The following is a 12,246-nucleotide window of genomic DNA, read 5'->3' as shown; positions in this document are numbered from 1 at the left end:
ATATATCAAGGAGAGATGAATGATTACGAAATAACTTGTGAGATTCTACATACCTCTGTCTCTTTCTTCAGTTTCTTCTACGTCTATACCATAGCTATTATCCGGGGGCTCAACATTATCACATAGTCCTTCGCATGATTTGCAAATTGGGGAAAAATGGAAGCCCGCCTTCCTGCATCCACAATTGCATTGGCAGCCCTTTTTACATTTACAGGTTGGCATTGGCACGAGACCACTAGTAGTTTTTTTCCAACCCCACTCACTTTTATCTTTTTGTTGCTTCTCAGGTGTGGCTTTATATAAGGATAACCTTTGCTGCACTTGCACTTGATAGTAAACTCTAAACTTTAAATTCTAAACTCAAGTGAATGCTCTCGTGCAGTAGTTTCGGTAGGGGGTAATAAGGCAATGTTGGTCTTATTTTTGTATGATGAAGATACGTATTGTCTGTATCTCAAATCGTTCAGACTGGTGTGTTTTTTTCTTCCATATTGAGCCATGAGAAACATGTTTCCTGCTGTGGAAAGCTCATCTTGATGTGCATTAGGGTCTTTAAAAGCCTCAATGATTGGTTGCAAGTCTGCGTTCTTCTGCAGCACTTTTAAGGAATTTTAGTTTCCCGTGATTAAACAATGCAGAAGTAGTATCACAACCACCCATCGCATGCAGGGATAAGATATGGTATATTAGGGTTTTTTCAGCCACCAGATGAGGGTTGTAGAAGCTTTGCGAAACCTTTCCTTTTCCTGGTTTCAGATTATCTTCCTTCTCCACTGTCACATGTTCATTTAACGGTGCCATCTCAAGAGGTGTTGTGATAATTATGATATCCGCATCCTCCAGAGCTTGCTTTGAATCAATTTGTGCATCATGAAGTTTCTTCATTAACATATAATAATATATCAGTATCACAAAAAAGCTGGAGTATTTCGCACATGTAATGAGAGGTTTTTAGTAGTAGCGGATATATACACTTATACGATCCCGGTGTAAGTCAGATCTATTTCAGGGACGCCACCCTGCTCACGCAAGCCATGGCTATCCCCCCAAACCCAAATAGGGGAGGTCATGTCCAGATCCAAGTTTCGTACCAAATATCCAAAAATCCTTTCCGATTATCCAACCCACAGGAGTAAACCTAATGCGCCAGAAAAATCATTGGAGAAGGCAACGGGAAACCACTCCAATTATTTCTCCCGAGTAAAGTTAACATGGCGCAATCCAAACATAATCAGAGTATTACTGATCATGGATCTCGGAAACCAAGATCCGGCAGGGAAGGGTGCGCACCAGACTGTAGGGCCTTCCCGGTCGTCACCACACGAAACCCCTACAATTTAAAAAGTACGACAACTTTAAAAATGTCTAGCAGTACAATCAGATTAGGCACATGGAATGTTAAAAGCCTCTATGCAGCAGGCAAGCTCAGTAACTTAGTTCAAGAGGTTAAACGCTTAAAAATTGGTATAATGGGCATCAGTGAGCTCCGCTGGCCTGGAGCGGGAACATGTGAACAAAATGAAGGCACACTATACTATTCTGGAAGTGTAGAAGATGACGTACATCATAGGAATGGAGTTGGCATATTTATAACATCTAAATTCAAGAAATATGTAAAAAAATTTGTACCTGTAAACGACAGACTAGCGATACTCCGATTAAATAGTAAACCATTTAATGTCAATGTTATCCAGATATATGCCCCTACTTCAGAAAAGAAATATGACAATGATGTTGAATCATTCTATAGTCAATTAAAACAGACAATTAACAATCTAAAATGGAACGAAATCACATATCGTCGCCTTATACTATAACTTGATAACTCGAAATTAGTAGTTTTGAGATAAACGAGTTTAAAGATTTTAAAGATATTAGTGCTGCTCCCATGATGTTGGTAAATAAGGAATTCACTCTGCGGCTCTAAAATACCGTTCCTTAACTTTTTGGCAACTGATCTATTTAGGAATATGGTGTAAATTTGTTTTCCAATATGGAAAAAAATATGAAAAATTAAAGTTATCAACTTTTAGCACTACCATAATGTTAACATTTGGTAATGTCGCATGTTGTGCGAAGTCGCATATAAGTGAACTTTTTAACACAACTAATATTTTAAACATTATTTTGTTGAAAATTAGCCCTCTGCGATGGGGGTTGCCAGATCTGCTAACAATTCTCGAATTCTTGCATTAAAATGAACCGAATAAACAGATAGCAATTATGTGGTAAGTTCAATGGTTTTAGAGAAACACATGCTAAAACTAGATAACTCGAGTTATCTAGTTATAGCATTCAGTGTATGTCGTATTCACGATTATTTCGATTAAATAATAGCTTGATAACTTATCTTGTCAAGTTTTAGCACTGAATATTAGTGGCATTTGAGTTTTATCAACTTTCGTCAATCATAAATAAACACTTAACCCGTTTGAAGTGAGCTATCAAGTTTTTACACAATATGGAGGCAAATAAAATACATCTTGTGAACTAGTTATCTCAAAAACGTCAATTTTGGAGTTATCAAGTTATAGTACTAAAGCGACGATATATTATTGGAGATTTTAACGCGAAAATTGGTCAAGGACGAAGATCTGACCTGATAGGTGAATATGGACTAGGGGAGAGCAATGAAAGAGGCGATAGATTATACCAGTTCTGTCAAGAACATGACATGATAATCGCCAATACATGGTTCAAATTACACAAAAGAAGATTATATACATGGAAGGGACCAGGAGATAACTCACTTCATATAATTAGAAATCAGATAGGTTATATTCTAGTAAACAAGAGATTTAAGAATGGTGTCAAGAGATCAACGACATATCCTGGTGCAGATATCGGTTCAGACCATAACCCTCTAATAGCTGACATCCAAGTGAAGCTCCAAAAAGTCGAAGAAAGCCCCAAAACACCAAAATTACATATTTCAGCATCCAACAAAACGCTAATAGAAAATGACCTGAATAATCAGCTAAAGAATTCAACAAATGAAAACAATACAGAAATATGGAACAGAGAAGAAAACTGAAAGATAACAAAACAGAATACAAAGAAAAACAGAAACTAATTAAACAAAGAATAAAGGTAGCTAAAGAAAAATGGATGCAGGATAAATGCAAGGAATTAGAAAAGTTGAATGAAAAACATGATACGTTTAATATGTTTAAAAAAGTTAGAGAAGTAGCTGGTCTTTATTATAAGAAAACCCCACATACTATAACCGATTCGTCGGGAAAAATGATAATAGACGAACACGAAATTCGAACTACCTGGTATAATTATATAAATGAACTGTATAATGATGATAGACCCGAAGAACTGGACACTTTAGATGAAGGTGAAGGACCAGAATACTAAAATCAGAAATACAACATGCTATAAAATTGGCAAAAAACAAGAAAGCCGTTGGTCCCGACAACATACCTACAGAAATGTTAAAGCTCATAAATGAGGAAAACATTGGAATACTAGTCAAACTTTTCAATGATGTTTATTCGACTGGTGATATCCCTGAAGATTGGTTAAAGTCCGAATTCATAACCCTACCAAAAAAACAACGTCCGAAAAACTGCAGCGACTACAGAATGATAAGCCTTATGAGCCACACCTTGAAAATCTTTCTACGTATCATCCACAGTAGAATCAGAGATAAATGTGAAGAAGACCAGGATGAAACACAATTTGGCTTCAGAAATGGACTAGGAACCCGGGACGCCCTCTTTGCACTAAATGTGTTATTGCAGAAATGCCGAGATCAAAGGAAAGACGTCTTTGCTGTATTTATTGACTATGAGAAGGCACATGTTGTAAGAGTACAACATCACAAATTAATTAAAATATTAAAGGATAAAGGAGTTGATAGTCAAGATGTACGAATTATAGAAACATTATACTGGCGTCAAACAGCGACAGCTTGCATAAATAGAAAATCAACAGAAATATGCAAAATACAAAGAGGTGTCAGACAGGGTTGTACACTGTCCCCACTGTTGCTCAATTTGTATTCAGATAAAATATTTAAAGAAGCGCTGCATAATTTGGAATGGGGTGTGAAGGTTAATGGAATTCTGATAAATACAATCAGATATGCAGACGATACAGTTATTTTAAGTGATGATATGAATGAATTACAACACCTTTTAAATGGCATTGATAGAGTGGGAAGAGAGTTTGGCCTAAATATAAACTGTTCAAAAACAAAATACATGGTATTTATCCGTTTGGCCCATCAAGATTCACGGTTATATGTTGATGGTCATATAATTCAAGAGTATCCAGTTTTAAATATCTTGGTTGCCATATTACTGAACAACTAGATCCAGATAAAGAGATAAAATGTAGAATCAAGATAGCCCGCACGACATTTTTAAAAATGAGGTCATTCTTCTGTAATGATACCTTGCAACTTCAACTTCGAAAGCGCATGATTAAATGCTACATTTGGTCAGTCCTCTTGTATGGTGTCGAAGCATGGACATTAAAAATATCCACCATTAACCGTTTGGAGGCCTTTGAAATGTGGCTGCACAGACGTATTCTGAAAATACCATGGACGGCTATGCTGACAAATGTGGCAGTCCTTAGATGGCTATTTTGGACACGTACTAAGGGGAGACCGGTATAATATTCTTCAACTTATTATGATGGGTAAAATCGAAGGACGCAGAGGAATTGGTAGAAAGCAGGCCTCTTGGTTGAAGAATATCCGGGAGTGGACAGGAATAAAGAAAGCAGAACACCTATTTAGAATAGCTCGAGACAGAGACAGTTTCGCCATGTTAATCGCCAACGTCAAGGGGTCTTTATAGGGCACGTTAAGAAGAAGAATGAGAGGTTCCAAATATAGGCTGCTACAAAATATCATGCAAGGAAAAATAGCAGGCAAACGCAGTCCAGGATGAAGAAGAACCTCATGGTTGAAGAACTTGCGAGATTGGTATTGTGTTGATACAAGCATGCTATTAAGGGTGGCAGTGAATAAAATTAAGATAGATATGATGGTAACCAACGTTCTGAAAGAACATTGTACATGAATAAGAAGAAGTAATAAAATAATTCCACTATTAGACATTAGGAGAAATTTATCAAATGACAGCATTCTAATAAAAAATAAAGTTTTGGAATGTAAAGGGTGTTTTTTTTAGAGGTATAGAAATAGAAGTTGGCAACACATTTTTAACTGGCGGCCATTTTGACAGCTGTCAAGTGATTATTATTTAGTTTGGTTTGACATTTCAATATGAATAAACTGACGCCTGAGCAACGCTTTCAAATTGTGCAAATTTATTTTGAAAATCATAGTTCTATTCGAAATACGTATCGCGCACTACGTCTATTTTATGGTATACATAATCGCCCATCAGAGCAATTAATTCGATCAACTGTGGAACGTTTTCGCACCACGTTCACTCTAAAGGATAATACGCATTCACAGAGACGTCGTACAGTGCGTACAGAAGATGTTGTTGCTGCTGTTGAGCGTAGTATAGAGGAAGACCCGAATCAGTCTATACGCCATCGTGCATAGCAGTTGGATATGTGTCCATCCACTTTATGCAAGATTTTGCGAAAAGATCTTGGTTTGCGTGCTTACAAAATTCAACTCGTGCAGGAATTGAAGCCACACGATCATCTAGCAAGGCGTACATTCGGTGAATGGGCCCAAAACGAAATTGCCGTTGATCCCGACTTTCATAAGCGAATTTTGTTTAGCGACGAAGCTCACTTTTGGTTAAATGGCTACGTCAACAAACAAAACTGCCGTATTTGGAGTGAAGATAATCCTCAAGTGTATGTTGAGAAACCACTACATCCAGAAAAATTGACTGTTTGGTGTGCTTTATGGGCTGGTGGAATCATTGGTCCGTACTTCTTCAAAAACAATGCTGGCCAGAACGTTACAGTCAATGGTGACCGCTATAGAGCCATGATTACTGACTTTTTTATTCCTGAATTGAACAACCATAATGTGCAGGAGCTGTGGTTTCAGCAAGATGGCGCAACATGTCACACAGCTCGTGCCACAACGGATTTATTGAGGGAAACGTTTGGTGACCGCATAATTTCGCGTTTAGGACCCGTGAATTGGCCTCCAAGGTCGTGCGATTTAACACCGTTAGACTATTTTCTGTGGGGTTATGTGAAGTCGCTAGTCTATGCCAATAAGCCTGAAACGATTGACGAATTGGAGGACAACATTCGCCGCGTTATTGCCGATATACGGCCACAAATGTTGGAAAAAGTCGTCGAAAATTGGACCTCCAGATTAGACTACGTCAGAGCCAGCCGTGGTGGTCATATGCCAGAAGTCATATTTAAAATATAATGTCAAAAAATTATCTTTCAAATAAAGTCAATTTCATGTTAATATAAAAAATAATCTTTGTTTTATTCTACTTTAAAGTTCTATACCTCTAAAAAAAACACCCTTTACAAAGTGGGTTTTGCAGAGTTTTGTAAATTTTCAATTTGCACTTTAGACCGAAAGGTTCGTCTGAAAAAAAAGTAAATGGTGATATTTGTAGATAATTTTAAATACTTTAATTTTTGTTAACAGATAATTTACTAAAAGTTAATGGTTTTCAAGATTTTAGCAAAAAAGCGGGAAAAGCAGAAATTTTTCGCATTTTTCGCGATTTTTTCTATGTTCCGTCACGAAATTTTGTCCGCAAACCTCATATTCGGATTCAGCAGCCCAAAATACATATATAATGAAAGAAATCAGAACTACCCCAAAACTTTCCTAGTTAAAACACAATTTTATTGAATCATTTACCGTATACGTACGACCTTAAATATTGAAAGAATGAACGAGATCAAAATTGTATAAAATATAGTTCTCTCAATTTTGCTTACCTTCATCTCGTCAAGTAAATATTAAACGAGATAAATTAATATTAATTATCATTTGTCACTATTTTTCCACTTAACCAGGAAAATATGAACTGCACGAAAAATTTGTATAAGTACGTACACACAGCGGCAAAATTAACGGAACTTTTTGGATTTTTTTGGTAGGCTATAGCCTTATTATTTAAGAAAATCCGTGTAATAATATTTTTGCTAGACAGGTAAATGACATTTTATACCGGATATAACAATCTTACTGTGTCTTTTTCTTAAAGTTCGGAACACCCTGTGGAATATTCTAGCACATATAAAATATTGAAATTAAAACTCAATATTTTCTTTTTTGATTCATTTGCTTATGTTGGATAATAAAAAATTAGGTAAGTTAACAATTAGCCATGTTTTTCATCAATCAATCCTCATTTTCTGCTTAGTTTAATAGATGAGTCTAAAGTAGTCTATAAGAAATTAACAAAATTTAGTAGATGTCAAATTGTTAACAGTCAAAAAGTGTCTGGTTTGTTGTTAAAATTGGTAGATTTATTATATAGATTTTCCAGTAAGTCTTTTTTCTTGTGGTTTAGAGTAGCCATGTTATTAGATGCGATTTATACAGTGAGGACGTTTGAGTTATAATAAATTCATTTTCTCGACAATGGGCGACACTGAAGGTAAATCCCAAAACAAGCCGATTTTTATTTTTAAATTATAATTTTTTGGCACATACATCATACTAGTGAAATTATCCATCTGGACGTGATGACGTAATCGATTATTTCTTTAAATGAGAATAGGAGTCGTGTGATAGCACATTCGAAAGGTTATTCAATTCTCTTTTCACTAATATAAACAATAACATAAATATTTATACAGGGTACCAAAAACATTTCTTTGAATTAAATTAATTGAGACAAATAGAAGAATGTATGTAATTTATTAAATGCAAAATACATTTTACTTCTGCCAGAAAACAGAAAAAAATGTTGACCTAACAAATAAACATTGCTTTTCGCTTAAATTAAATGTTCAAACTGCTAAGAGGCAGGTGGGTGGCAGTTTTAATATTGAATTTAAGCGAAAAACAATATTTATTTATCATATCAACATTTTTTCTGTTTTCAGACAACAGTAAAATGTATTTCGAATTAAATAAATTATATATTGTTCGTCCACTCTAACTTTTCCCATGCGTCACGATTCATTTTCAAACAAATTAAGTCAAAACATAAAGTGAAACGGACGTCGATGTGTATATAGATTTTGCATACTGTATACTATATACTACACACATCGGTGTACGTTTCACTTTATGTTTTGATTTAATTTGTTTGAAAACGAATCGTGCCCCATGGGCAAAGTTAAAATGGAACTACTATATACATTCTTCCTTTTGTCTCAATTAATTTAATTAAAAAAAATTTTTGGGCACCCTGTATAAATAATTACCTTATCTGAATGTTTATATTGGTGAATATAGTATTGAATAACCTTTAGAATGAGCTACAACACGACCCCATTTAAAAAATCATCCATTACGTCATCATGGCCAGATGAATGACGTCATTGGTATGATATATATGCCAAAAAATTATAATTTAAAACTAAAAATCGACCTGATGAATTTATTCCAACTCAAACGTCCTCACTGTACATTAGGCGAAGGACTTATTGAATGATTGTCTTACTTTATATATTCGTTTACTTTTATTAGCATTTTTGTAAACTATGAAACTTTTGATCCTTAAAAATCAGAAATAATACATTACCTGCTATTTTAGGAAACATCCCTGAAGGTCTTCCTTTGGAAATAATGCCAAAGGAATATGGCGGTGAAACATCTTCCATGGAAGAATTAGACCAAGTTACGGAGCACTTATGGGAAAAATACCGACCGTGGCTCCTCGAAAACGAAACCTTAAAAACCAATGAAAACAAAAGAAATCAGAAGAAGTCCTCTTGGTGGGGATTGCCTTTCTTCGGCAACAAAGAAGAACTCAACGAAAAGAATATTATAAAAAATTTGCGGTATGAATGAAACTCATTTGATTAAGTGTAGTTAGTGTATTGTAATTTTGTGGTGTTTTTTTACTTATATCTAAAGAATTTTTCCTACTAAACCGATTTTTCGTCATCATTCAGCTATTTAATTTTAAGTTGCCACAACCATATAACGTTTCTTTGTCGGGAAAATATTTAAAAAATATAGGAATTTTTTTAACTGAAAAAACAGTCTAATTTTTGTTATATTTAGATTGGTTGCCAAACATGCCAAAAAATAAAGTAAAAAAGTAATTTCATGATAGTTTTGAATTAAGTACGTCTAAATTAAAATGTTGGAATATTCTTTGTTTTCCTTAAGGTACGTATAGATATGCGCGCCGTGTATGCGGTACGCGTTCGTGGCGGGTTCGTTAGATCAGTACGCGTTAGGTGTTTTCAAGTGGCACACAAACAGTGCGCATACGATCCAATTTCTGTCGGCGCCAATAACGCACGGCGCACACACGGCGCGAAGTGCGCAGCGCGCATATCTATACATACTATGTTCTGCCTAGTTAGAAGGTTATCGATTATCATTAGTAGTTGTTGTATTCTGTTTACTGCTTCCTAAAAGTTTGTTGGATGTGTAATCAAATCTTTTTATCATATGTTAGTCATGAAATTCGTTTTCGTTGATATTTTATTCATAAAAAAAGTGTCAAATATATAGAGAAAAATAGATTTTCTTCCATTAGTGCAGTCACTGAAGGTGGATATGAGCTACTACCTCCGATTTCGTTGAACCTCCATCAATTTTCATGAAAATTGGTGAGTGGTTCGATGATATTTCAAGGAACAAAGGGGACATGGTGCTAACTTGCCCTTTAACTCTGCGGTCACCCCTTTTTGGGGGTGAAATTTATTTTATTAAAAATAACCCCAGAATTCGATAGAGGGACAAATGCTATGCAACATTTTTATACAGTGCTAGTCAAAAGTCCGTACCCCCCCTCGTATCTTTTAAACGGTTATACCTATAATAGTGCAATTTGGAGGGAGGAAATAACCGGACGTAAGCTTCTTAACTAGTCATGACAGTTGAAATCAAGACTAATATAAAGACATTCCTGTAAGGAGTACTATATAAATTTTAATTTTTGTGGAAATAACGTATGTTTGATTTTTCACTTTTTCCTAAAAAAATCCAAAGGGTCCTCTTATTTTCATCATAATTTGCTTAATTTTGATGCTATTATTTTCCTCTGGAGCTCATTTGATAGGTATTCCTAAGTACTTGACAAGTGTTTAACAGGTATATTTTATAAAATGCAGCGTTTTCCCGTTATTTAAGCTTGAATACTTAGATTTGAGTACTTGTCGAAAAAAATATACATTCAATTGCTCATAACTCACTTTGAATTGACATGAGTGTAGTTCCATAAGTGAGGAGTGTATTTATTTTTTTATTATCTTCAATTTCGGTAATAACTTTTTTTGTAAAAGCTTATAGTTTTGAGTTATATGTGAAAAACCACTTTAATATAATTTGCATTTTTTTACGAAAAAATAAAATTTTTGATATATAATAAATCAAAAGTATTGATTTATATTAATAAATTTATATAGCAAATTTTGCTTAGAATTTGTCGCTATATCAACTTATGGTATTATTTTTAATAAAATAATTTTCACCCCCGGAAAGGGGTGGCATCCACCCCCAGGGTAAAAGCGCAAGTTGGTATCATGTCACCTTTGTTCCTTGAGGTATCCTCTAATTATTCACTAATTTTCATGAAACTTGATGGAGGTTCAATGAAATCGGAGGTGAAAACCTTCAGTGACTGCACTATATATTTATATAGTGTACATTTATCACTTAGTTAGATAAATGAATAGGAACTATAATTTTGACAAGAATCTACAGGTCGAGCAAGTCTCGTAAATTTCACGATTGCGAGCCACGCTTCACGCAACCGTGTTTGCGTACTTGTGTTTCGAGTTGCGTGGTCGTGCGGAGTTATATTTACCAAATTTAAATATAATCGTTTTCAAAATTAAATCAATATGGCTACTGGGTGTAAAAGATAAATCTTATTCTATCTGTTCTTAATGAGTTTTAGATAATTTTAGTTGTATTTCTTTGTAATTTTGTGTTGTACAAAGATTAATTTAACATTTTCTCTGAAAGTATTAATTTAGAAAGATAATATGCTTCATTGGTGTTGTGTTTTGAAGTGTGAAATGCAAAGTAATTGTGATAGTTAAATGCAAGATAAAGTTCACTTTTAAACTGAACTAAATAAGGTATCTGAGAGACAACAATGGTTAAATGCAATACAATGTACAGGTTTTACTAGCGAAATGAAAATTTTCCTGTCCTGTCTGCTGTAATCATTTTATATCTGGTAAGTTACAATTGCAACAGTAATGATTTTTGAAGATGTTAACATTTTAATCTTATAGGAAAACCAGCCGACTTAATCGATAATAACAATCTCCAGATTGGGTTCCTTCAATAAATATGGTCTATAAACACAATGAAATAAGTTCCCCAAACTCTAAAATGGAGTGGTATCAAAGGAGAATTAAAGGGAAAAATATTCATATTGAAATTATTTATAAGGCACTGGACTGTCTTAAATTCTACAATAATACTAGGTGGGTAAATTATTTTAGACATTTTTCATTAAGAGTAGATTAAGATTAAGTAGATTTTCATTCAGTAGATTTAAGACTTGTTTACACGGGTAGAGTAATGATGCAAGTACTTGATAGAGTAGAGTAACTCTACCTGTAAAAATGCTCAGCACAGTAGAATAGCTGGTAGAGTGTATAGTTGGAGTTAAAGTAGAGTGACTAGCAACCTATGGCAAAGTAACTACTCTATGACCACCACTACTGCCAAAATGTCTACTCAGCTGCACACTCTACCCATGGAACACGCTCAATTATGGCAGAATAGAGTAGGTAGGAGAGTACATGGAGGTGCTGTCATTCTGGCTGGAATTGTGTTTTGTGTAAATAGTGAAAATGAAGTTCACCCAAGATGAAACTTTAAAACTTGTAGAGCTATAATACGGCGAATGCCAGTGTTTATGGAATTTAGGTAGTGTATACTACAGAAATAAAAGTTTGCAGCAAGCTGCGGAGGATGAAATCGTCGAAAGAATGGCAAAGGGGGCTTTGGAGTAAACGAGCTTCAGCAAAAAATTAAGAATTTAAGGTGCACTTATAATCAAGAGTGTTTAAAAATACAAAAATCGGTTTCACTATACTAGCATCAGTACTATACTTGTACTCTCCTCATGTGAATGGTATCAAGCCATTTTTGGTAGAGTACTACCACTACTCTACTCTCCTCAAAACTCTACCCATGTAAACAAGTCTTTAGAAACAGTGGAAAATGAGGTA

General features: G+C 34.7%; 1 protein-coding gene across 3 annotated transcripts in view; it reads left to right on the top strand.

Annotated features, from left to right (window-relative positions):
- LOC114343993 (alpha-tocopherol transfer protein-like) overlaps window positions 1-12,246 on the top strand; it is a 391,725-nt gene that overhangs the window by 268,031 nt on the left and 111,448 nt on the right. For 2 of the 3 annotated variants that reach the window (XR_007696809.1, XR_007696808.1), the window contains exons 6-7: window positions 8,634-11,240; window positions 11,299-11,493. Coding sequence is in view for 1 of the 3 variants with exons in the window: in XM_050645579.1 (XP_050501536.1) it covers window positions 8,634-8,880 (247 nt within the window). In the remaining 2 variants the exon portion in view is untranslated. The remainder of the gene's footprint in view (window positions 1-8,633; window positions 11,241-11,298; window positions 11,494-12,246) is intronic. The other variant, XM_050645579.1, reaches the window with a different exon arrangement.

The sequence above is a fragment of the Diabrotica virgifera genome, chromosome 3, assembly GCF_917563875.1.
Source record: "Diabrotica virgifera virgifera chromosome 3, PGI_DIABVI_V3a".
NCBI classification, from domain to species: domain Eukaryota; kingdom Metazoa; phylum Arthropoda; class Insecta; order Coleoptera; family Chrysomelidae; genus Diabrotica; species Diabrotica virgifera.
This window is presented reverse-complemented; position numbering and strand designations above follow the sequence as displayed.